General features: G+C 38.9%; 1 protein-coding gene across 3 annotated transcripts; it reads right to left on the bottom strand.

Annotated features, from left to right (window-relative positions):
* Positions 1-338: 338 nt before the first annotated feature.
* LUC7L2 (LUC7 like 2, pre-mRNA splicing factor) lies at positions 339-26,006 on the bottom strand. 3 transcript variants are annotated; one of them, XM_053407421.1, is made up of 11 exons: positions 25,619-26,006; positions 19,944-20,014; positions 18,486-18,580; positions 13,300-13,398; positions 12,260-12,370; positions 10,239-10,382; positions 8,377-8,553; positions 6,157-6,248; positions 5,413-5,442; positions 4,137-4,331; positions 339-2,790 (listed from the first exon to the last, which is right to left on the bottom strand). In XM_053407421.1, exons 2-11 carry the CDS (start codon positions 19,999-20,001, stop codon positions 2,592-2,594), a joined length of 1,200 nt encoding a protein of 399 aa, XP_053263396.1. In that variant the 5' UTR covers positions 20,002-20,014; positions 25,619-26,006; the 3' UTR covers positions 339-2,591. The 3 variants fall into 3 exon arrangements, with proteins under 3 accessions (XP_053263396.1, XP_053263397.1, XP_053263395.1); XM_053407422.1 differs by lacking the exon at positions 25,619-26,006 and adding an exon at positions 19,134-19,172; XM_053407420.1 differs by lacking the exon at positions 19,944-20,014.
* Between the last annotated feature and the right edge of the window lie 535 nt (positions 26,007-26,541).

Raw genomic sequence — 26,541 nt, 5'->3', positions numbered from 1 at the left:
TACTTGGGAGCTATTGCATAAGATTTATACAAAGTGTTGAAGGGTAAATTACCGGTATACCTGAGCCTTGTACATACTGTGTATTCCTTGTTTTCACTGTTAAATCACCTGTCTTTCGGACAGGAAGATATGGACAATTTAAAAAAACTGGAAAGGCATTTATCAGATGAAAGATCTTGCTAGAGGTAAAGCAACATCTAATCATAAGCTAATAGAGAAGCCAGATGATGCCCAGTTTCAATCTAATCAATTATGCACCTTTGCAAGGTATTTGGAAGGGGGGGGGGTTTGTTCCCTTACATTATTCGAGTCTCTCTGTAACAAATCAAAATATGACATAAAAGGAGATGAATCTTTATTGCATTCTTTTAGAACAATACACAGGAGATACAGGAGGCCTGCAGAATGTAGGGGGGAAATTTAGGGATTATAGTGGCAGATCATAAATGGCAATCAATTTGGCACAACCCATCTCTATGAGTAATCTCTGCTCATCTGTAGGTGGCTTCTCTCAAAATTACCTTTTGCTGGCACTGGACTCTCTCACCAAAACATAAATCGGTATGTCTCCCCTATGCTGGAAAGGCTGCAGAGAGAGGGGCTCACATTTTCATGCAAGGTGGAGCTGCATGTTCGTATACTTCTTTTGGGAAAAGATGTTTCACATTATTTCTAAAATTACACACCAACCCCTCGCCCAGTTCAGCTCTCAACATATTATTAGACCCAAATTCAAATAGCCTTAAATGCAGAGATTAAGTATTTGGAAACATTCTACAGAAATTGCCATTGACTTCTGGTTAAATATTTGGAGTGTGGCTTTATCGGAATGCCTTACTCATCACAGGTTAATTAAAAGCACTTCAAGAATGGACACTTTTGGTGAGACTTGACTTCCTTTCCTTCCCTCTATAAATGAGACAGAATATACTTTTATTCCACTCTCAACACAAGACTCTCTCCGGACAGACTACTTCAATTGACAATGCGTAAGTAAATGTATTGCTTGTGTACTATGTACTCACTGCATATGAAACTTAGTAAAAATGTAGCAATGGACAAGTTACTGTAGTTATATGTTCTTGTATTTAAATGAAAAACAATAAAAATTATTGAGGAAACATCACTATAAAATACAAAGTATTAAAAACAAACTAGTTAAAAAAATATTAACAATGGTTTCGTGCTCAACTTTGCTGACGCAAGGGGACTGAAACAAAAATCAAATCAATTTGAGAAGCCTCATTATTATACTCTCTTAACTCTGAAGAAAATAACCTTCTCAACAGTTAACAGATGGTATTGAATTATATAGCTTCTCTCAATCTAATGGAAACAGTGCCAGTTCAAACTCCAACTCCAACAATGTTTATTTGTAAACACAAATGAAGGCCATGTACACATTTATATGTACCAAATATATTCATCCAATCACATCTTCAGCAATAAATAATTTTTTGAGCTGTGACTAGACTGGAGCAAGTCTGTGTGGGCATGCTAACAGCAAATTCTATAAACATCTTAACCTCCCCAAGTGGAAGCTGCCATTGTAAAAGCAACAGAATGTTGTTGTTCCTCAAAATGCAGATAGTCTGTTTCATAAAGGGATATATTATTACAACTGTGTACCTCAAACACAGTGTTACCATCCAGGTAAAAAACAATATATCACCATGCAGGTTCCAGATACAATTTACCTGATAGAAAGCATGGACATTATCAACAAGCAGTTTAGTTGCGAGGAAGGAGTGGGGAAACACAAAGCTACTAGAAGGGACAAAATTGTTATTTTATTTATTTATTTATTTATTTTATTATTGGTTTGTTGTTTTTTACAATTAAGGATGTGCAGTTAACACCCCACAAGAAAAGCAGAAAAAATCTTATGGAAAAAGAACCAAGTATACTGAACACATACCAATCAAGTGGTACAGAGATATGGGACTGGTTTTGATTTCAAAGTTTCAATAGAAATTAATAAAAAGGATGAAATGCAACAGCTGTTCAATTTCAAAGTCTAAATGGGCACTGTAAAAAAACCAAAAACGTTCAATTTTCTCCAGCACACATCCCGTCTAAAACATACTGCCAAACCTAGGCTCTCAAGAAGCAACCGAGAACACCGTATTACAGAGTTAATTAAAAGCTTTGGGACCCACCCGCCCTCCCTAAAAACCACTCAGTGCTGCTGTTTCGACTGGAGGAAAATTAGAGTAGTTTATAAAGGTTTGAATGCATCCAAGGCAAAGAGCACAATATAGTTTGTTCACTATAACTTGTATTGAAAAAGGAGAATAAAACATTGAGATCTACGTCTTGGTACATAAAATTGTTGTCTTTTTGAAGAGAGATCTTTGAAAATAATGTTTTACAAGTTTATTGGAAAAGAGAAAAAAAGGACACTGCTTTAGCTGTCATCAACTGAAAGGGGTCAATTCAGACTTCATTATAACCATTTTTATACACTGTACATCTACCCTAGTTGGATCAGTGTGTGGAACTGCTCACTGGTGTCCCTTTGAATAACTGTAAACTAAACCACAGTATGCAACTCCATAGGAAGCTAAAGGATCAAGTGAATGTACAGCCAATTATATTTCTCCTGCTTCACGCTCTTCTGAGCTTCTCCTGTCTTCTGATCTGCCATTAGCACTTTCATAGGAACGCTTCCTGTCTTTGCAATCTCGGTCTCTAGGTGACTTTTCTCTGGGGCTCCTTTCTTTGTCATGTGATGTTCTGTTACGGTCTCTTGATCGTTCTTGATCTCTGGAAGCTCTTTCTTTTGAGGATCTGGAAAGAAAATACAATACATTTGAAAACCGACATGACTTCATTTGGTTTTTAATTTTCTTTATTAATATGAAAGAGACTGTCTGAACAGAACATAAAAGGGCACAGGAAGAAACTGCTTAACAGAGCTTAAGAAGGCATAGCAAAAAAATGTTATGGGGTCAAACTAGGATCACTTGCTACACCTGGAATCCACTGCCTTCTCCTTCCATTCATAATTCTCAAGTTAAGGGGAAGAGACAAACTGTTGCAGCTAGTCAATTTTCATGTAATCGAAGTCAATATTATTACTGGTCAACTGATGTAACTATGCTGCAGTTAGAGCAAAAACATTTCTTGGATAAGACAAGCCATGGGCTAGTTCACAAGTTATGCTAAATAAGGGTTTAAGCCATAATTTAATGAACAGGTTCACCACAAATTGTCCCAGAGAAGATAAAACAATCCCAGCTTGTTTCACAAACTTGGGTCTCTAGCTGTTGTTGAACTGCTATCTAGGGATCATGGGAGTTGTAGTCCAGCAACAGCTGGAGATCCAAGTCTGAGAAACACTGCACTAAACAAACCATAGTTGCTGGGCAGTTTGAATGATCAAACAAGTCACGGTTTAAACCATGATTTACCATTATGTGCAAGCCAAGCCAATATTCTCATCACTTGACTTGTTAGGATGATAAGAGCTTGCACATTGGTAGAAGGGTACAGGTTCCAAGCATCCAATGCCAACAGATTATTTCTATATAATTCCAGCAACATATGTGCTTCCAACAGCTACAAACTAAGGTGATTTGTACTACTGCAAATTCTTTTATCTTACATTGTGTTGACCTATGGTTAATAAAAAACAACTTGAACTTAGAGACAATATCTGACCAAGGAGCATACAGTCTAAACTCTGACAGTAAAAGAAACAAAGTAGTAAAGTCAAAGGTTTCAAATGAAAAGATGCTTTTGAGAAAGTATTTGAATAAAGTTCAAGTGGCAGCACTATCTAGATATTACAAAAACGAACTCTACACATAAGCATGTGGAAATGACTGATATCCTGGTGGTAGGTCCTGGAAGGAAGGGCAGAAACACTGTTATTTTAACAAATTAAATACAACTTCCCCCCATCACAAAAGTTTCTCAAAGCAGTTTACAAATATAAATGCAAACATAAATACAATAATCCAACCATTAAAAATACAAATTATCAATCTAGTGCCCATGACAAAGGACTTGTACCTCATTTAAGAATAAACTAACTACCATCAAAGACAGAATAATGTTTCTACCAACTTTTCTGCACATAAACTAGTAAAACGGAGGACATTAACTGCTCCTCTTGCTGACCTAAATGTTACCTTTTTTTAGAACTGCGTTCTCTGCTCCTGTCCCGGGAGCTATGCCTGCTTCTCTGGTGGCTGCGGCTCCTGCTGCGACTGGTGGAACGAGACCTGTGACGGTGACGTTTCTCACGGGATCTGGAGCGAGTTCTTTTCTTTCGCTCACGTGAGGAAGAACGAGATCGATGTCTACGGCGATCTCGGGATCTTGACCTGAAAAGAGATTTATAGTTGATGAGAAAGAACCACCAGCAGATATATTAACAGAACCTATAGGGTCACCACTCTCTTATTGTACTGCACAGGAGTTTGCAAGTTTTGGAGTTTAGCAGATCTCTTTGAAGCAGATGAAAAGCCTTGTAGCTGTTCTGAACTACTACTAAGAATAACTACCTACGTTGTGTGACAGCAGCAAGGCGGAAGCACTCTATATCAATGCTAGGACATGTCATGCAGGAATTTGGAACTTCTGGACCTAAAATACCAAAAACAAAGGCAACAAACTCCCTCCTTATTGACAACAGGCAGGTGCCTTCTCTGTATTCCTTTTGATGCCTGCTTAAAAAATATTTGTTTAGGCAAGCCTATCCAGACATATAGAAGTTACATTTGTTTAATTTCCTCCTATAAAGTGTTGGTTTTAATCTTTTTAGTTCCTCCCAGTTCCTGTTTAACTCTTTTTAATAGATAACTTTAATAGTTTAAAAAAAATTATCACTGTAAACTTCAGAGGTTTTTACCCTCCTTTACAATCAAAAACTATATATAGAGTTAAAAAAAATATATATAAAATATATGATCAGTTTAAATAAACATTTTCATTGGCTTGAAAAAGCAGCCAATTCAATCTCTCACCCTGTATCTTAAGCCTTGAATGATTGTTCAATAGCTAATAACAATATGGCCCACAGCCACAGTGAATCCAGTAGCATCTGAAGCGACTCATGAAATTCCAATTCTACAGAAGACCTACATAATCTTTGGTTAACTAAAGAGGATCACCTGAGATTTCTAGAACCAATTAACGCATTAATAAGCAGGACCAAAGATGCTAATTTCCCAGCAACTAATGAAGCAGAAAGGCACTATATACAAAATAAGATCCAGTGAGATTTCTCCATAGTTGGGTGATGAATCGTTTGAGATTGTGAATGTATCTGCCGGAGTCAAGAACTGAAACTTCATTTTTGTGCAGGGAATTAGGACTGTGTTTGTAATCTCCAGGGAGATTATATTATTATTTATAAATGGTTCTGTTTGTGAAAATTTAAAAGAAAAAGGGATTATAACCTACCTTTTAGGGTTCTTGCTATGAGATCGAGATCTGAAAAAAGTGCAAAATACAGGTAAATGTTTATGTTGTGAAGTCAAAATACAAAGTACACTATTTGGAAGTGAGTATCATTGAAGTGATGCACTGTGCATGCAAGTGCACAGCTAATGCTCAGCAGCAATACAAAATCCAGGTCAACCCCAGCTCCAATGTCAAAAAGATGCATGTACCAGCTATTTTTCATTGTTAATGAAAACTAAAATTGTTGCCTTTCCAAGCATATAAGCTTTTAAAATCAATTATTTGCTATAAATATGAAACCTATGGGGAACATAAGAAAGTTAATGCTTCTTGAACAACTTTTAAGCTCTGTATTCCCTTTGTGAGTATGTTTTGTTAAATGAAATTAAACAGCAATAAAAATATTTATTAGAAAGGTTAATGTTTAAATGGATAAATCATTGTCTAAGAGAAATGTTGCAGCTAGATTTTTGTTATCCCTGTGAAAGTCAAGTGTGGAAACAGGCTGCAAGAATTTCCATTTTTCCAGCACCAGTATGACGCTTAGCTGTTCCATTTGGCATTCAGTTCCCCCCCCCCAGCAGGTTTGTAGTTATGAGACCACTTTCTATTTTGTATACTTTTTCAGAAATTTTGTAACACCACTGAGAGCAAAAAACCCTCTCAATGTCTTTCAAAATCAGTAGCACAAAAATATTTAAAAGTATAAAACTATTCTGAAAATTTTAAAGAGCAGATTTTTACCTCCTTAGCTTTTCCCTTTCTTCCTTCTCTCTCTCTTCCCTGCGCTTTAGACGTTCTTGGTTTCGTTTCTCTTGCTTATCAGCCACAATTCTCTGAAAAACAATGACGAAGTTGGGAGACTGATAGGCACATCTATTTCTCTTGTCAATACATCAGGAAAGTTCAAATGAAGGTTAAAGAAAGACACAACAATCACCCAAAGGTATTTTAATCAGTTAGTGGACACTTACAAATATTTAAATTATTTTGCTTAATGTTGAGTTCTCTTTTTCTGTGTAGACCAACATTTAAAACTTTTGATCCAGAAGCTCTGTGCACTGCATTTATTGTGAGAGGTTATAGTAGACCACAAGCTTAACTTGAGTCAACAGTGCAATGCTGCAGCAAAGAAAAGCTAATGCTATTCAAGCTGCATCAGGCTGCTGTAGTATAATGTTCTGAGATCAAGAGAAGTAATAGTATCACTCTGCTCTGCCTTGTTCAGACAGCACTTAAGAGTACTGTGTCCAGTTCTGGACACACAATTTAAGAAGGATATTGACAAGCTAGAATGTGTGCAGAGGAGGGCAACCAAGATGATAAAGGGTCTGGAAACCAAGCCTTAAGAGAAACAGTTGGGGAAATTGAGTATGTTTAGCCTGGTAAAGAGGTGAGAGTGAGAGTAGATATGATAGCCATCTTCAAATATTTAAAGGGCTGTCACAAGTAGTGATGTGAGGTGAGAATATTCTCTACTAGAAAATTCTCCAGAGAATATTCTCCACAAATTCTAATGTAAAAAGCAGTTTTACAACCCACATTTAAAAAAATCTAGTAATTAATAAGTCAAGCTATGATATTGCCAGTGTAAGTAATAAATAATGATTTTTTTTTATCCAGTTATGTTACTGGGCATTGTGTTATTCACCACTGGCAGTTCTGAAATGTGAGCTACAGAAAACATTTTTTTTTAATATTAAAAATGCTATTCATTTAATTTGATGAACATTTGAATTTGTATGTATTTCAACTATATGTAATAGCCCTTTCCCCCCTATTTTGGTGTGACCTTATTCTTAGCAATTCTATACCCTTGGACATACAGTGTAATTTTTTTTACAGAAAGTAGCTTTAATGCTTTATACACTTAAAGTACCGAGGCCTATACAATCAATTTCAAGTTTGGTGCAAAAAAAATAATTAAAAAAAATCAAAGAATGTGAATTCACTGCATTGCCACATTGAATAAAAGTATATGTACAGTTTTTGGTTGCCATCTGAACAAGTTTTCCCATGAACAGACATGTATATTAACTAATTATATCATTTTCAATGCATTAAAATGAATATTCTCCTATTTTAAATGAAAATTCTCTAATGTTCTCATTAATTGAGAATTTTCTTGAGGATATTCTCCAAAAGATTATTCTCGAGAATTTTAACATCATTAGTCACAAGTTTGTTTCTTCCTGCTCCAGTGGCTGGGGCTCGAACCAATGGATTCAAGTTACAGGAAAATAGATTTCAAGTAAGTATCAAGAAGAACTTTCTGATGGTTAAGAGATGTTTGGCAGTGAAATGGACTCCCTGGGGAAGGTGGTGGAATCTCCTTCCTTGAAGGTCTTTAAGCAGAGGTTGGAAGGCCATTTCTCATGTAGTGTTAGACACTGAGGTATGAAAGCCAGGAGCTAAATGGCACCTTAAATCTAGGTTATGAGCGAAACAACAGAATATCCAGACACGCTTTTTTATAACAAGAATACAAAGCTGAAAATGAATAAACTGCAGCTAAAATACTATGTTCACTTTTCACATGGTCTAGTCCTTCCCCTGCCCACTCCCCTAATATTCTTAAGAGGGTCTCTTCTCCAGTCTTCAGAGAGTAGCTAGACGTCTTCTCCAGTCTTCAGAGAGTAGCAGTGTAATCTGAAATCTTAGGCGCAGTACTGCACCGAGCTCAGAAACTGCTCCCGCTAATGAAATTTCCTGTTGCAAAATGCACCTAGAACAATGGGAGTTTGAACACTGAATCACAGGGAGTTAGAATAGATGACCCTTGGGGTCCCTTCCAACTGTACAATCCTATGGTTCTATGATTATTTCATAAATTTATTAGTTGCCTTACCTACTTAAGAGCACCTGGAGTCATGCAAACCCATATTAAGCGTGATATGATATCCAACTAAATCATATTCAGAATAGATCCATTAAAATTAATGTACTTATGTAATATTTATTTACCCTGAGTTCTTCAAGCTTCTCTCTTATTTCAATAAAGCCCAAGTGCAATTTTCCTCCGAAGTGATCAGCAAGCCGCCTGTCATTATCATGTAGACCAAGATATGCTGAGCATACTTCACAAACTCGAAGCTTCTGTTGCTGAAAGCTGGAAGCAGGCATGGAATTCCTGTATACTTCCTGCAAAGACATCACACTATTTATCTCAAATGCATGAATAAAACATATTCTTGGTAAGTATTTAATGTGCCTTCTCTAGTCAGAAAGCCAGCTTTTCCATTCCTTAATAAAGGACAGGTGATGAATTAGGCCAGTACTATGCACAAGCTCCAGCCTAAACTTTCATTAATATAAATTTTATTTTTCATTTTTTAAAATTTCCCAACCTACAGTTTCAAGCCTGCAGCTTCAGATTTAAAGAGTTCCACCCTTTTACAAAGCACATGCATCTGCACAGACACTTTGCTGGTTATTCAGTCTGCTGCTGCACACTTCCTGGATAAAACTGATGCCAAATGCCAGAGGCAACAACAGCCATTATTTCTAACAAGTTAGACTTGCACAAAATGTGGCAATGTATCCTCCTCTCTTAGCAAGAGTGCTTCTGTATAGGGTTCCAGCCATTCCCGACTTCCCTGTACTATAAATTGTAAGAGGTTCAAACAGGCCAACGGCGCATCTGTATTGGAATTTTTAAAAAAGATGTTTTAATTGTTTCATCATTTGTGCCATTTGCTGCCCTAGGAGACATTGGAAGGGTGGAATATACATTATTTTTTTACAAATAAATTAATAAATAATTTGCCTCTTACCAGTTTTTCGATTTCCAACTAATACACAGCATTGTTTGGCTGCCAAAGGCCACTGACAAAATCACAGTGGGTCAGGGCTTTTTTTGGGAGGAGGGTTGGCCCTCTTGTGTGTTCTTAGCTACTTTTAAGCTTTTCTTTGCAAACACACACCCTTTCTCAGCAGCTCTGTTTGCCTCCAGGCCTGTTACCATGGGGACATTGGGTTCAAAATTAGAGTGAGTGTTTGGTTTGCCAAGATCAGAATAACTTGCTGATTATCTGCCCAGTGTGATACCCCTTGGTGTAGGGAAGGGAAGGGCAGAAAAACTTGAAGGAACTGCCAGTGTAGAATAGGTGTATTGTCTGTAAGCGAAACAATAATGGAGAAATAAACTTTGATTTTCAAACAGATTATTAAAGAAACTGCTTGGTATGAGCATGGGGGCAGGAGGAGAAAAAGACATAAATAGAATGTAATTATAAGCATTTCCAGTTAAAAAGCTGGAAAACGATGAACTGACACTGCTGATGAAATTACATTTGTTTCTATACACAAGCCAGGACTGGGAGTTCACAAACGCAGCTTAGAAGCCAGCCAATATAATAATAACAACTTTATATAACACAATTTAGGCACATGGTGCTTTCCTACCATAAGGAGAATACTATCTAAAATTGACACAGGAAGAGAGGGGGGGAAACAGACAGTGGGAATAAGTAGGCGTCTGGAGAAAAAGGTTAGAAGGGAAACTGGGTGGTAGCTGGAGGTACACAGCATCGCAGAAGGAAAGAAATTGCATGAGTCTCCTCATGCTATTTTCTCCTTCTGCAGTACATGATAAGAAGTGAAATCAGCTAGAAATAAAATCCCAACTCTTAAATTCATATATAGATTTATTTGACATTTTGGGACAACAGATGAAGTTGTAACCATCTAAGACTTCTCTATATGCTAATGTTGTGAATTAACTTATTGATAAACAATACAGACTGAAAGCTTGGGACCAGTGTTTTAACCATGATTTTCAAATACTGTACCAAACTGAACCACTAAAGAATGCAATTTCAGATTACCTCTGCTTCTCTTTTCTTTGCCCTTGCTTTCTCCACTTCATCCATTACTTTCTGAGATTCTTCCACATTTCCATCAGCTCCAAGTTGTTCCACCTTTGCAAGCAGCTTTCCAATTTCCTCATTCAATTCATGGACTCTTTCAGCCTTTAAGATGGGAGAAAATGTAAGACTTACAGTTACAAGAATTCAATAATGCACAAAAAACATTGTAATATAAACCCACAAGTAGGACCTACAACAAAATGTGACAGTATGGAGCACTTCTGTTAAGGATTCCAGCTGGCTAGCCAATCATGCTCTCTTCCAGGACTCTCCATACTCCCTCATACCCTGGTTTTACACACACATCAACAATAAATCAGCATTCTGTGGCCAAAGCACATAATCAGTCCTCACTGGGCAGGTTCTGGCATTTTTCTGGTCCCTGCCCCTCTCCCCCACCCAAGATTTAGGAAATAATAATAAATAATAATAATAATAATAATAATAATAATAATAATAATAATAATAATTTATTATTTGTACCCCGCCCATCTGGCTGGGTTTCCCCAGCCACTCTGGGCGGCTTCCATAGAAACCAAAAATACACTAAAATATCACACATTAAAAACTTTCCTGAACAGGGCTGCCTTAAGATGTCTTAAGCTAAGTTATCTATGAACAAAAATGGGCTGCTGGTCCCTCATTTCTTGAGCCATATAACTTTTAGAAAGATCATTAATGAGATAAAAGGTTTAACTACACTTAAAAAATGAAGAATGGTAGCCCAAAACTTCAGTATGCATTACATTCACTGTAATTTATTAGTCCATGGTATTTTCCCAGTAAAGCAAAACAAAAACCCACTGACGTTTACACAAGTATAAAATGGGGAAGGGCCCTATCTCAATGTTAGAACAACTGCTTTGCATGCAGAAGGTTCAGTCCCCAGCATCTCTAGGTGGAATTAGGAGAGAACCTTGTCTGAAATCATGGAGAGCCACTGATAGTGTAAATGATACTTAGCTAGATGGTCCAATGGTCTTTGTCAGCACAAGACAACTGCCTAAGTTCCTTCCCAATACCAAAAACCACCTAATGTTCCTTCCTTGTACCAGAGTTAGATATATGTAACTCCCTCAATAATTAAGATGACTATGGCATAAAGGTAAAGGTAAAGGTACCCCTGCCCGTACGGGCCAGTCTTGACAGACTCTAGGGTTGTGCGCTCAACTCACTCTATAGGCCGGGAGCCAGCGCTGTCCACAGACACTTCCAGGTCACGTGGCCAGCGTGACAAGTTGCATCTGGTGAGCCAGCGCAGCACACGGAACGCCGTTTACCTTCCCGCTGGTAAGCGGTCCCTATTTATCTACTTGCACCCGGGGGTGCTTTCGAACTGCTAGGTTGGCAGGCACTGGGACCGAACGACGGGAGCGCGCCCCGCCGCGGGGATTCGAACCGCTGACCATGCGATCGGCAAGTCCTAGGCGCTGAGGTTTTACCCACAGCGCCACCCACGTCCCTGACTATGGCATAGGAGTGGGTATTATTTGAACAAAAGAAAAATATTGTCTTGTCCTCTAAGGCAGATCTTTTTTCAGTTAAGAGAAGAGCCACTGAATTCCTAATTCTTACAAGCAGGAAAAAAGGTCCTCCAAGTCTGCTCTTGCATTTTGAGTTCCCTAAACTTTCTTTCAAAACCTATGAATTCATTTCAGTTCAATTCAATTCAAGAAAGCTTGCAACACATAGGAGAAAACATAAAATGCTAAAATCAGGAGAGCCCAGAGAATTGGATCCAACTCAGAGAAGCTTAAACTAAAACCTGTGCTCAATCACAAACTCTCTGCATGGCCCTGTCAACAGCTAAATGGACTTCTAATAACCTCAGAGCGTTGCTAAAATGATTTAAGGAGATCGGTAGGGTGATTACCGTGATTTTTTTGCACATTAAAGAGTTACTGTAGAAATAATGGTTTAGCAAATCAAGCCAGAATAATTATGGAGTGAGTGGGAGAGTGGGAGTCTTAAATGCTTACTTTGGCTGCAACTTCAGCACTGATTTCTTCTTGGGTTTCAGCCAGTCTTTTCTTTGCCACTTCAGTTCTTCGATCACAATCAGCAATGAATGACTGTAGATGATCCATTGCCTAATACATTAAAAAAAACACCAATCTAAGGCATCAATCAAAGGAGTATCAATGCCAGAAATAAGCATTTTTTTAAAAATAAGGCTAGCATTACTACACTGACTGCTGGTTCAACCTTAAAATGTGCTTGGGTTTTTGCATTTCATTCAAGTTCTAAAGTTTATTATTTGCATAACTCACCCTCTAGACTTTCTGGGAGATTTTAAAGCAAATGCAACTCAGACCACATTTAAATGCATTGCTTTCAATGCAACAAGCAACAAGTACACTAAATCTTTAACACTCTACCATTCCCTTTCAGATCACATAGTGGGCCATTTCAAAAGATAAAATTAGATGGTACAATCATATTGGATTGAAACACATCTGCAACTGTATGTGAACTGGCAAAGAGAGTTGTTAAAGTGAGAAAGTAATATGTATATGGAATTCACATACCAAGGAGTAATACCCTAGCTTCCCACTGCGCAAATGTTACAAGAATAAAGCTTCTTTTCTTACACACTATTGGTACTGCAGGAAGTGGAGCTATTGGTACTGTGGGATGTGGAGTGAAGAAATGACACCTACCATGCCTTCATTTAAAAACGGGTTGTGTACTCTTAGTGTGTGTCAAAGGTACAAATGCAAATGCTATTCTGAGAGAGGCAGTTTGGAGGTGGAGGGTGGGGAATAGCAACGACCCCTCCCACTCTTAATAACTGTCAAAAGTTATGAATTCCGTATTGAGGATATGGAACTATAAACATTTCACAACACTTCATGTACTGGTCAAATAATTCTGCAAAAGCTGCCACTTAGTTACTAGGATTCTTTATAGAATTAAGTGTTTTTAAAAACACAACTGCACTGTGCACTTGCCTCATTCCTTCCCCACTCTCCCTTCTCTAGCTTTTACTAGATAGAAATAGTTTCAAAATAAAACATACGTCAAGCTCAAAGAAAAAGTCTTGTTCTTTGGATGCAATTTCATAATCGGCTCTTAATGCCAAGTCATGCACCTTCAGACATTCTCCAAGGTCCATCCTCTGAAAATAAATGCAAAATTTTACACAGAAACACTGGATACATAGTGGGTTAAAACCATATTCTACTCCAATATTGTGAAGCAAACCGTGTTTGTGCAAGCTTTAAAAACAATACAATATTTGAAATAATTAGCATGCCAGATTTGTTATAAGTGATCGAATCCAGTCTGCGCTGAAGCATCAATGAACCTCAGTATAACCATACTCACAAACTAGAGCAAAAGCTATTTGTTTGAACCTCACCCAGACAGCTCTGCAGTCTTAGCAGCATTTCTAATAATATTTTAAAAGTAGAAAATCCTAAGTACATTTCCCCACCTATCCTTGTATATTTTTCCCTGATAAATTAGTAGATGCAAATTAAGAGGCAAAAGGTGTGTGTACGCCTGGTGTGGAAAACCTCAGGCTGGGTGATGTGTACAAATATGCCCCTCCAGGGCTCTCCCTAGGCTACACCACATATGACCCTGCTGTGCCCCTTTCTCAACTACTTTGCTTTGCTGGAATGTCTCCTTGTGATAATGCCTCTTGCTTTGATGGCAGGAGGTTACAAATTCTAATTAAAATCACAATGCAATTAAAAAATAACAATAAATCCAATTTCAAAAACTAAAGCCAGCAGCAGTTTAAAGCTATTTGCAGCAGGACAACTGTTACATGAGAACGTGGGCATCTGGTTTGCATCCCTCCCAAAAACCACAAGTGGAAGCCAAATTTTTATTTTATTGCTGGCTTCATGTAAAATGTAAGCCAGGCCAGTATATGTAAGTCAAAGGGGTGTGTGTGTGTGTGTATATATATATATATATATATATATATATAGTCTCTTTTCTTGCTTATACGAATAGTGGTTGGGCAAACAACATAACCTCCTGACATTAAAAAACAGTAGTGATGGAGAACTTCAAATCTCTCCCTAGGACACGCTTCCTCGCTGGCTCTACTTTGCACCCTCCATCAGTGTTTTCACCTGGCTAGGATGTTTTCTTCTTGCTTGCCTGGAGGATGTGTGTAAAAACTAGCCTAATGTACAAAGGTAATTTATACTTGTTGCTTTGTCTACTTTTGCCTCTCACCCCACCCACCACGGGGACATGGCCGCTGGAAGGGAAGGCAGCCTTTGAGCTAGAAATGGTTCCCCATCCCTGATATGCAGAGAAGAGCACTGCTTTCCCCTCATATTCAAGGAAGCTAGCAATGCAATCCTATACATGCCTACTGAGAAGCCCCACTGAATTCATTGAGACTTACTCTTAGAGATGTGTGTATAAGCTCACTCAGTGGGTGATATCCAACTAAGTCAGACTCTGAGTAGAGTCAGTAAAATAAATGGATTCATAGTGCTTTCAGTTGGTGCACTGAATGTGACTTATGTTGACCATCATCCATTATCTTTAGAAACATTCCTATTTTTCTAACAATGGAAGTTTAGGTACCAGTATAGCCCTTAAAATCTACCTTTCTTTTTCCTATGCAATGACTTATATAGTATTTCAGCTCTGCAGCCATAACTAGACAGTACTTGATATTCAGTTACAGTTACAGTATATTAGTATAAAAACCTTAAAGAGGGGGCTAGGACATATAGGCTGCGTCTACACAGCAAACATTTAGGACTGTTTAATTGTCGTGGATTTTCTTTAGGGTTTTGGGAACTTGAGTCAAAACACTGCACTACGTAGTTTGATTCTGCTCAGCTGCAACATACATTTCAATTTTGTTCAATTCAGACTAATAGATATTGCTACCAGTTCTGACATTATTGAATTTGTTTGGCTTAAGTTCACTTTTGAAAAATTAAACACAGTGGTACCTCGGTTTACGAACTTAATCTGTTTCGGAAGTCCGTTCTTAAACCAAGGCACGCTTTCCCTAATGAGGCCTCCCGCTGCTGGTGCCCTTCCACTATTCTGGAGTCTGTTCTTAGACCGAGGTAAAGTTCTCAAACCAAGACACTATTTCTGGTTTTGCGGAGTTTGTAAACCAAATCATTCTTAAACCAGACTGTTCTTAAACCGAGGTACCATCAGGTTTGGATCCATATAAGCATAAGCATAAGGTACTATGATGTATGCATGGGGGACAGAAAGAAATCAATTTTACCATCTAGCAGCAGCCCCTTGTGTCACATGGGGTGTTTTCCAGGATGCATGGAGACTGTCACTATAAGAAGAAATATTAAAAGTCCTGTATGTGCCCAGAACTTTCAGTTCTGTAAATCCAAGGCCAGCATTAGAAGGTCAATTATTGTAGATAAGGTGATTAATATGGGGTGAGAAGGTCTACAAATTATCCCACTGTATGGAGCCCTCTCCTTCCAAGTTTGAGAGGAGATTGTCCCTGAAGTCAGACACTGCAAATGCTTCCAAAGCACAGTACAACAAGGCTAAGCCCCCACCTGCCTCACTGAATTATGTCCCTGATATCATGCAGGGCTTTTGAGGCACTTTGAGCCTTTAAAAGCCAGCATTATGTCGGAGGTAAGATCTTGCCCTTTCTCCAAGCTGTGGGAGGGACAGTATTGGGGCAACTACAGATTTTCAGCTGTCCTGAAGTCAACTGAAACATTTGTAGTTCTCTGGTTGAAATGACATGCAGTAGGGTACCCTTACTTTAATACCGTTAGACAGAAAAGCCTACAACATAGGTGGGAGGAAATAGGGAAGGACCACAGGAGAAATATATGTTGCTCCTAGATTATCTGACAATGAAGGATATAAAATGATAAAATCTTTGAAGTGTAAATAAAAATTCAATGCCACTCTTTTCCTTACTCAAACACCATTTGCTCCTATGCCATCAGATTTGCTTTTCTTGTTTGCCTTGTGGAGTACAGTACTTGCCACAGAACTTGGGATGTTGGGAGGTTGTTGGGACCCTGAAGGTCTGCCTATCTAAGGCAACTAATGTTTTAACAAACCATACCTATTTTGGCCTTTAGACAAACGTGAGGGGGAAAAAGAGCTTTTAACAACAGAGCTTGGCTAACCACTAAAGCATCTGAGGCAGCATTCAGTGGTTTGAAAATCCTACTCTGGAATTATCTTTAATGAACAGTGGGTTAAAAATCTTCAAAATAAAAACAAACAAACAGGAATACTCTCTTTCCCCTTCTCAACTGGGCTACTTACTGTGTGGTGGGAGAAGCAAGTTCCTCTGGTTTTTCTTCATTTTTCTTCCTCTCTTACCCTTTTCTTGTATCCCCATCCCACTCTGTGGTCCTAACAGTCACCTTATTATATTTTCTCAGATTCACCCTCACAAGGAAAAAATGTCCCCTACATAAAAACGCAGTAAGTCAGGCTATGCTAGAACCTTTCTTCTATACACATAGGTTTTTATGTGCAGTGAATTCTAAGATGAGAGACTCAATTATGCCCCAGATCTACAGTCTAAAGTATGTTATAAAGTAAAAATGTTCCTAAAAGATCACTGGCAACTCAATGTTAAATATCAATTTGTGTGTGATGAGGGCAGTGGGAAAATGTAGCTTAGAAGTGAATATTTCATTATCAAGTTAGAAGCACATTCACACTGACAAATCTAGATTCTTGATCTTTTATCTTTTTATCTAACCAGTTATCAAACCGAAATTAAGGTTTAGCTCCCAATAAAGCAGCAATGAAGGAACTAGTGCTTAAGAGACACTACCTTAAATTTGCAACTAAGTTTCTAACAGATTTCTAACAGCTTGCATCAAATATCCTATATTGCTGGGGATTGGACTAGATGACCCTTGGGGTCTCTTCCAACTCTATGATTAGTATTTGTTCTTTCCATCCTCTTAGGAGTTCTATAACATCACTTAGCTATCTTATGAATTTTTCTTTTTTAAGGAAGCTTTATTTGAACCCCTGCTTATCAAAGTGTATTCATTGTGTCCACCCTTCAAGATGAAGAACAGCAGCAAAAAAGAATTTGTGCTGCATGTATATTTCCTGTAGCTCAAGGATTCAGACTGAACTGAGAAATTTGGAATTAGGTTTGCATTGGTCTTAATTTAGTTCAGGGATGGCCAAGTGGTAGTCTGCAGACTGGATCTAGTCACTAAAGTAATTTTATCTGGCCCCAGGTAAATGAAGGTATGGTTTATGTTTCTTTCAAGTGATACCACGGGCAAAAAGAAAAACGTTTTAAGACAAGATACATTTTAATGTGAATGCTCTTGCTATGCCTGACCAATCATGCTTCATAACTGAAATCCTTATTATTAGATGCTACCAACGTTGTTACAGGACCCAACAATCCGCAAAGCATGTTCCTAGATTGCTGTCTGGAAAACAACGCAGGCTCCGAGAATACAAAGTCAGACACCTCCAATTTAGGAACTCATGCAAAATTCTTTCATTCAGAGTAAGGAAAGATCAAATGAGTATAAGCACCAATGCCTAGGAGGGTTCATAATTAAAAGCTGCTTTGATTCATTCAACATCATGATCCTACTTCCAACTGATAAAATTAGACATAAGCATGATTACAAAGTGCATTCATTTCTTGTTGACAGGGAAAATATATTTGGAAATCTGTACAGAAACTGGAAAGAGATGGTAAAACTCATATTTTACAAATACAGTGGAAAGGTGACTTAACATGGCAAAGTAGCAACACGAATAATTCAGTACAGCAAGATAAGAAAGCAGAGATTCTGTAGGAAAGCAAATAAATTGGGTCTAGCATATCAATTGCTATTCCAGAGGAGGCGGCAGATCAAAATATTTTACCATCATGAGAACAGTTCTGCTGGGGTTGGGAGGTGATGTTATTTTGCTCTGCCTCCAGTTTTATAACATATTTTGATTGAAAATTCAACACTGTATTAGTTTCTGCTGCAATCATTTCAAAAGACATAATCATCAATAGGGATTTCATTTCTACAATATCTTAATTAATCATTCTCATAATTTATGTAAATGTGTGTGTAGATCAGTAACAAGAAATGCCATACACTGGTCTGACACCTCTACATATTTTCAGACAAACTGGGACCTGAAATTGCTAAAACCTGTATGGTTAATACATTTTCCTTTGCTGCAAAAATAGCATTAAGTATCTCCAAAGTATAAAATAAAATAAAATAAAATACGCACTGTTCCAGAGAGGACATCATGAGGGCAGCAGTTGAGAAGATGACTTTTGCACACTCTGTCATCACTGAATTTGATTCGCTGGCGGGTAGTATCCCCTGTAACACATAAACAGACATTTCTGATTAGACACATAATGTTCTAAAACCAGTGTAGTTTCACTTTTGTTCTTCATTTCACACACACAAAAAATTAGAATCTGAAGAACTGATACTATTTTAACCTTGGTAATTACATGTGGTAATTATTTTATGTACCACACAATACTCAAATAATGCAAGAAAGCTAAAAACAGGACTATATGGAATGAGAACTGCCTCAAAAATACAAGTACATATGCAACAGATTTTTATTCCTGCTCATGTGGACAGCACTTGGCATTAGTATGAACAGCCTTACAAGCATTTACAATACATTTATTGAGTGTCTACTGGTTGCCAGCAGCCATTTCTTCAAGACATCATTCACAGCAACCTACTTTGGCAGGTTCAAACATACTGAAGAGTTTTTATAAACCTAGAACACTGGAAAAAATAAAATTCTCCCTCGCAGCATTATTTTAAAACAGCTAAAACCCCATAAGCTGAACACACTGCATCTACATTAATGACAAACAGAGTTCTATAAACACAAACACGTTAGCCTGCTTACCACACACTGAAGTCCAATTGCAACTCTAATCAATCACATCTGTGAACAAGGTTGGAAATATTAGGTCTAAATGGAAAACGCAACACCTGGCTACTGATTTATTTTCCTTCAAGAAAAGGGACAGTGGAATAGTTACTATTTCAGATTTGAATACGAGGTCCCCGCAAAAGGTGTTTCCAGTTTAAAGATACAGCAGCAGTTATACAACTCAAGTTATTCAAGTGTTTGTTTGTTTTTAGTTTACCCCTTAAATTATAATTATGTATAATGAAAACCTACTGGTGAATTACTGAAGCAGAGGAGAGCTGCTGGGAAAATGGTACGTTTGCAACTTCATCCCAACCTCATTCACCTCAGAGGATAGAGAAGCTTGCTATTATAAATGTAATCACTATCCTATTTCAATCAACTTGAAATAGGCAACTTTAAGTGCATCTATGCAGTGGTTCTACACTCAAAATTCCAGTATGTTTTTCCAGTTTTAGCTATCTGCCCTATGCAGAACTCAAATGCAGCATTTTCATATGGGTTCTATTCCACTTAAACATTTGTTTCAGAAATCAAGAGGATAATTAGATTAGTACTTCACAAACTAGAATAGCTTCAAAGTAGTTCAACAATAGGTTTTCAGAAGCTAAGTCTATAAATTTAACCATTTTATACTAATGAAAATTTAGAGCTGTCTTTAAGTCATGCCTGCTACTGCAGAAGATTTGAGGAACTGATATGTTTTACCCTCTTTCTCTTTTTAAAGACACAAGTCGTTGTTCCACATTAATTAACACATCTGAAAAGTTAGCAATAACTCACGGCTCGGCGAATGCGGGGCCTTTCTGACACTCCCTTGCAGAATGAAGTAGGCAGGCATAGATACATTGAACCTTTATAAATAAAACAAGGGGCCAGATTGTTCAGTTTGTATATAATAAACTCTGCCAGCATTTTATTACAGCATCTAGAAATACATGTTGAATGTAAAGAATGGTGGGAAACCTGAATAATTTTGTGCCTGGTAGCAATGTGTCAGCCTGTTATTCAGGGAGTTTAGTGAAAAATAGCCTCCTATAAACTATGAATGGAAAAATATTTTAACTCCTAGGTGTCTATGTTTTGTTTATTCCCTCCTCTTTCCTCCAGACTGCCCAGAAAGCAAATAATATGATGTTGGCTCAAAAACACTGATTCTGATGCCTAGAATTTGAAATATTTTTTCCAGACTTGTTTGTAAATATAACTACTTCCATAAGAAAGTCTACTTTTTCCCATTACTGCAACTTATATCAAAATGCAAATCATTACATATGAGTAAACTCTTTAATGACAGACTTGCCAAATTTGAACAAATAACAGAATGTTGCTAAGCTATTTAAAATACAATTTTAGATAAAATCTGATTGCTGTACTCCAGCACCCCTAGTAATTTTGGAGTGAAAAGGAACAATCTTCTACTAATCTACTGCTATACGTTACAACGTTCTCATGAAGAGGTTTATTCTTGCAATTGTAGCAATGAATGTATGTGATCACAAAACCCTGAGTTCATCTTTAGAAACAGCAGCTTCCTTTTTTCCCAAGGTCTCTGGCCCAAACCATATTTCCATATACTACTTAGTAGAGATGGAAGCAATTAATTATATGACATCTCATTTAGGAAAATCCTGTGAGGATAACTGTTACATATACAAATTACACCTTTCGTGGATATTAAAACTCAGCTCCCTCTAAAAATTAAATTATTCATAATCCACCAGATCTTAACTCAGTGGGGGCCATCATATACCAAAAGCAAAAACCAGATTTCATTTTCACTACAACTCTAAGTATAACCAATGTAAGTATTAAATCAGGTTAGGCCATAGTAAATATATCTAAGTTACACAGTCATTTTAAATATGCCTTGTGTATTTTCTTCTCCAGATTACATTTTAAACTATTCAGTATTATTATGGATATTCAATATCTGAACAAGTATGACCTTAAGAGGATATCCACAATTATTTTTTAATCATCTCAACTTTTTGATAATTACTATTTTCAGACTGACCAATAATTTTTCCTCCTCCATTCCTAGAAATACAATACTAATATTAGTGGAATCCCTTCCATTTAAGGGATCCTATATAGTTCAGAGATGCTAATCAGTTACAAATTGATAAAACAATGCAATAAACAGAAAGTTCAGAATTCACGAACAAGCTTAATCGGTACGAACAAGCTTAATCGGTACAGCTGTACCTTGTTTTGCGACCGGGATCCATTCCGGAGCCCCAGCCACTAACAAAAAAGGACGCAGGGCAAAGCGCCGCGTCTGCGCATGCGCACGGAACGGTTTACGCTTCTGCGCATGCACGAGCGGCAAACCCGGAAGTAACCCATTCCGGTACTTCCGGGTTTGCAACGGACATTCGCGGGAATGGAGACTAGACAAGGCGGACGTTCGCGGAGGTATTACTGTGCTGCATTGTAACTATTGGGATTCTGTAGATACAGTGTTATAAGCATCTTCATAGAAGGAGACAATTACACAGGTTAACTTTAAAATGTAACTTAACAAAGCAACTTCAAAATGCTATGCAGCAAATATGCAGAATGGCAATTAAGCAGTTCACCAAGAGTTTTACCCTGATGGCCACCATTCAAAATTTCATTCTGCATTTAATGTGCCAATTTTTCCTTCATGGATGAACCTTCTGTAAATGTACAATGAAGAAAGGGTATACATTAGTAGACAAAATCTGCAGTGAAAAGGTCAGGAGGCCAAAGCTCAGAATGAGCTCAGGCTTGCAAGAAAGGTTAATAATAATAATAATGATTCTTTGGTTGTGTTTGAAACAAGAGAAAGAATAAGCAAGTAGTAGGTTCTTTGCATGGAGAAGACAAAGAAAAGGCAGAACTGTTCAACATCTACTTTGCCTGCCTTCACCCAAGAGGAAAGCAGTGCCCAACCTGGTGATACCAGAATTAATGATGTAAGGAGGAAGCTGCTGCCCCTATATAGGAAAAAAGTGGTAAGGGAACACCTAGATACTTTAAAATGAATTCAAATCTCCAGGGCCTGGCAAACTGCACCCAAGGGTACTAAAGGAGCTTGTGGGTGTAATCACAGAGCCTCTATCTATAATCTTTGTGAACTTTTTGAAAGAAGGCGAGGTCCCTGAACATTGGAGGCGGGCAAATGTTGTACCCATCTTAAAAAGGAGAAAAAAGACCCAGGTAACTAATGATCAGGGAGTTTGACAACAACACCAGGAAAGGTTCTGGAACAGACAATTAAACAGTCAGGCTGTGACCACTTAGAAAAGGATGCTATGATTACTAAGGCTCAGCATGGGTTTCTCAAAAATAAGTCATGCCAGACAAGTCCCATTTTCTTTCTTGATGGCGTTACAAGCTTGGTGGATCAGGAGAACGCTGTGGACATAGTGTTATCTTGATTTCAGCAAGGCTTTTTGCCAAAGCACCCCATGATATTCTTGCAGAGAAGCTGGCAAAATGTGGGCTGGATGAAGTTACTGTTAGGTGGATTTGTAATGGGTTGACGGAACCAAAAGAGTGCTCATGAAGAGTACCTCATCATGCTGGGGAAAAGTGGCAAGTGGGGTGCTGCAGGGTTCTATCCTGGGCCCGTTGTTGTACGTCTTTATAAATGACTTGAATTAATTAATTGAGAGGAGGCTCATAAAATTTGCAGATGACATCAAATTGGGAGGGGTAGCTAACGCCGCCTAAGACAGAATCGGGATTCAAAAAGACCCTAACAGGTTGGAGAACTGGGTCAAAACAAACAAAAGAATTTTAATAAGGACAAATGTAAGGTTCTGCACTTAGGTAGGAAGAACCAGCAGCACCAATATAATATAATATAGGGGACAACTGGCTTGCCAGTAACACTTGTGAAAAGGATCTAGGGGCTAACTTGAGTCAACCATGTGATGCAACAACAAAAACCTAATGCTATTCTAGGCTGCATCAACAGAAATCTAGTGTCCCAATCAAAGGAAGTCACAGTATTGCTCTGTTATGCCTTAATCAGACCACATCTGGAGTACTGTGTCCAGTTCTGGGCACCACAATTTAAGGACACTGACAAGCTGCAACGTGTGTAGAGGAGGGCGACCAAGATGAAAAAGGATCTGGAAACCAAGCATTATGAGGAACTGCTGGAGTTGGGTATGTTTAGCCTGGTAAAGAGTCGACAGAGGAGATTTAATAGTCATCTTCAAATATCTAAAGGGCTGTCACATGGAAGAGGGAGCAAGCTTGTTTTCTCCTGCCCTGGAGGCTAGGACCCAAGGCAATCGATTCAAGTTAAAAGAAAGAAGATTCTGACTAAGCACTGGGAAGAACTTTTTGATGGTAAGAGCTCTTCAACAGTATCCATTGCCCTTAAAAAGTTTCTGCATAAAAAACACAGCCAGCATGTGTGTAAGTTGACCAAGAACAAATCCTCTGCTCTGAGACAAAAAGTAAAACATAGAGGTTTTAAATGAGAAAGTTCTCTCACCTGATCAAGCAGCAGTGTAACAACATAATTTATTTTAGTCTAAAAGAAACCACCTCTGAACTTTTGTGTAGAGCATAAATATTCATTTCCACACTTAGCATCCCAACTCCAAGTCCACAGTTTAGTGACATTGTTATTGTCTGTGTACAATGGGATGACCTGCCTTCTGCCATACATGAAGCAACAATCAATTGCTTCAGGCGACTTGTTAAAACATATGTCTTTGCCCAGACATTTCCTGGCCCATAATCTCAGACCCTGTATTTTATTTGTGTGAATTTCCTGAATTCTTGTTTTTATATTTTTAATATTTTGTTAGTACTGTTTTATTGGATTTCTGTTGTATTATCGTTCTTAAGTTGTACAACGCTTACAGCTCAGCTTTCCATTAAATAAACAAAACAAAAAAATTGAAAAAGCATAGGAAAAGCAACCAAGCTATAAAAATATGAATTTGAAAAATTAATAAAGCTCTCAGCCTTGCTTCTTGCCCAAGACTTGCTTGGTGTGCCAACTCTGAAACTGGTAGGGATGCTCTTACAAACTAACTTCTCACAAAAGCCTTCCCACTATGCCCATATATGGTGGGGTGTACTGTAATGTGATGCTATTCCAATGATACTGAAGTGGATAGGGGCTCATATGGACATACATACTTTAAAAGGCTGCCAGGAGAAGCTCATCATCATTTCCCCAAAGACAAAACACATTATAGCTGATTTAGATGAAACGGTAAGAAAGGCTCATAGAATCCTAGATTGAGCAAACTGCCTATGCAAGTTGTTGAATCACTTTATTTAAGTAGCTTTAAAAGACTGAATATGTATCAATATCTACTTTTAATATAGCAATATATTCACTGCTCAATATTTTCCCTTCCTCAATAACCTATTGTGTGCCTGGAATAATAACTTTTTCAGTAAGGACTAATATTAGCTCACTAATGGATGAATGCTTTGAATTCTATTCAAATCTATGAACAGGCCACTAGAATATTTGCTTACTCCTGCTGCTGCTTTTACTAGGAGACATGTGGTCAAAACAGCCCCTTTTCAAAGAATGTACTTCTCAGGTGTTTTATTTCAGGTACCATTGATTTTCAAAGTGAAATTAAAAGGAAAAAGCTAGAAACAAACGAACTCCCCAGGAGAGCCAGTGTGGTGTTGTGGATAGAGTTGGACTAGGACCTGAGAGACCAGGGTTCAAATCCTGACTCAGCCACAATGCTCACTTGGTTACCTTGAGCCAGCCACTGTTTCAAAGACTAACCTACCTCACAGGGCTGTTGTATGAATGGAAAGGGTGGTGGGAACCATGTATGGTACCTCAAGCTCCTTGGAAGGAAAGGTGGGATATAAATACAATATATAATAAAATACATAAATGCAGAATTTTTAACAGATCCAGACAATGCCTAAAATTTATATTTAAAAAATGCTTCTCTGCAATGTTAGTTATACAGGATTGACTTGAAATGCTGGTTTGGGTCAGATCTCCAGTAGGCAAAACATATATGACAGTTACAGTGACCGAAATGACCTGATGCTCCTCCTACCCCTGTCAGAATAAGGTGAACTGCTGTTTCACTGATGAGCCAAAATGAAGAGTGGAACGGGGAATTTAATAATTAACTAGTGCAGCCCATATCCTTTTGAGTACTTCACCGCCAACGTTGCCCCTGCGTGCGTTGCAGACCAAAGAGGCGCCCTTCTTCGCAGTAGGATGCGTCCCTCTCCCGCTCCCTGCACATCCGCATCGGCATACACACGTCCCTCTTACAAATCGTAGTGGCGGCACCCGAGCGGGGGCCTCTCACCCTGCTTTAAGCCCCGCCCATGAAGGGGAGGAGAAAGGATCCGCGGCGCAGGACCTGCCAATCATCGCAGTAGGCCTTTCCTGCTCCTTCTGCTCTCTTTCCCCGCGACCGAGGGGGACGCGCCCCCGCCCTCTCCGAGCCTGACCGGCAGGCAATCATTCTTACCGTCCCGGGAGGTGCCCATAAGCTGGTCCAGCATCGCGCGCATTTGGGCCTGTGCCGACATCCTGAAAGCGCGCGGGACCCGGCAGGGCCGGCCGAGTCCGAATAAGCCCCGCCCACAGCGGCCTAGAAGATGTCGAAGCCGACGCCGCGGTCGCTTCGCCCAGGGGCGAGCTCAAGCGCACCGCCTCTCTCTCACACGCTCTTCTCCTCCGAGGCCGGCGCAGCCGAAGCGTCGCCTCTTCTTACGGGAAAGGGAAGCGGGTAACCGCCTCGTGCTCGTCGGTATCTGAGGGCCGCCAGTCCCCCCCGCGCGCTCACTCCTCTCCCGCTTGCCTCGCTAGGCGCGCGCGCGCAGCCTGGCAATAACGGACATCCTTGCGCGCGCGCGCGCTCCCGCCTTCCCCGACTATTTGTATCGCTCTGATTGGCTAAACCAGGCGCTCGTCGAGCCTGCGACGTCAGGCGTTCTCGCTCCTGCCGTCTCGCCTTCGGGTCGCCGCTTGAGCTGATTGGAGGCGACACCCGTAGCCTCTTTCTGTGACGTTTTGTCCTTTGAATCAGACGAGCGTCAGCGGCCTAGCAGATGTTCTTAAAGAGAAAACGACTCCTTTGGCCACAGCGTTGGAGGAAGCTCACCTTCCTCTCCACCTCTTGAAACTTCAAAAGGTCCTTTTCGTAGCCAAACGACTGGCCAGAGTTTAGAGGTGATAATAGCTGCATCGTTTTTTAATAGGGTGGCTAGAGGGTGTACATCACTTGACATAAGCCAAGAAGTCCCAGTTTTAAATTCCCACTAACCCTGCGCCTGTTACTGTCTTTGAGCATATCCTTCACAGGGCTGTGGTCTGGAACTGTAGGCCACTCTAAGCTTCTTGAAAGATAGATGGAATAAAAATAAATAAGTTTAGATTCGTCACCAGTTG

Source organism: Podarcis raffonei, chromosome 10 (genome assembly GCF_027172205.1).
Source record: "Podarcis raffonei isolate rPodRaf1 chromosome 10, rPodRaf1.pri, whole genome shotgun sequence".
NCBI lineage: Eukaryota > Metazoa > Chordata > Lepidosauria > Squamata > Lacertidae > Podarcis > Podarcis raffonei.
The sequence above is the reverse complement of the archived record's forward strand: the minus strand, read 5'-3'. Positions and strand labels throughout refer to the sequence as shown.

Bases quoted from the DNA above. Each gene is read 5' to 3' on its own strand.
- LUC7L2 (XM_053407420.1), bottom strand. From the start codon at position 25,679: ATGTCGGCACAGGCCCAAATGCGCGCGATGCTGGACCAGCTTATGGGC. The intron at 8,554-10,238 runs GTAATCTGAAAT...ATGTCTTTGCAG, and splicing joins CAAAGAAAAGAGAAGCAGAG to GAAGTATACAGGAATTCCAT. The intron at 2,791-4,136 runs GTAACATTTAGG...TTTTCTTTCCAG, and splicing joins GAACGCAGTTCTAAAAAAAG to ATCCTCAAAAGAAAGAGCTT.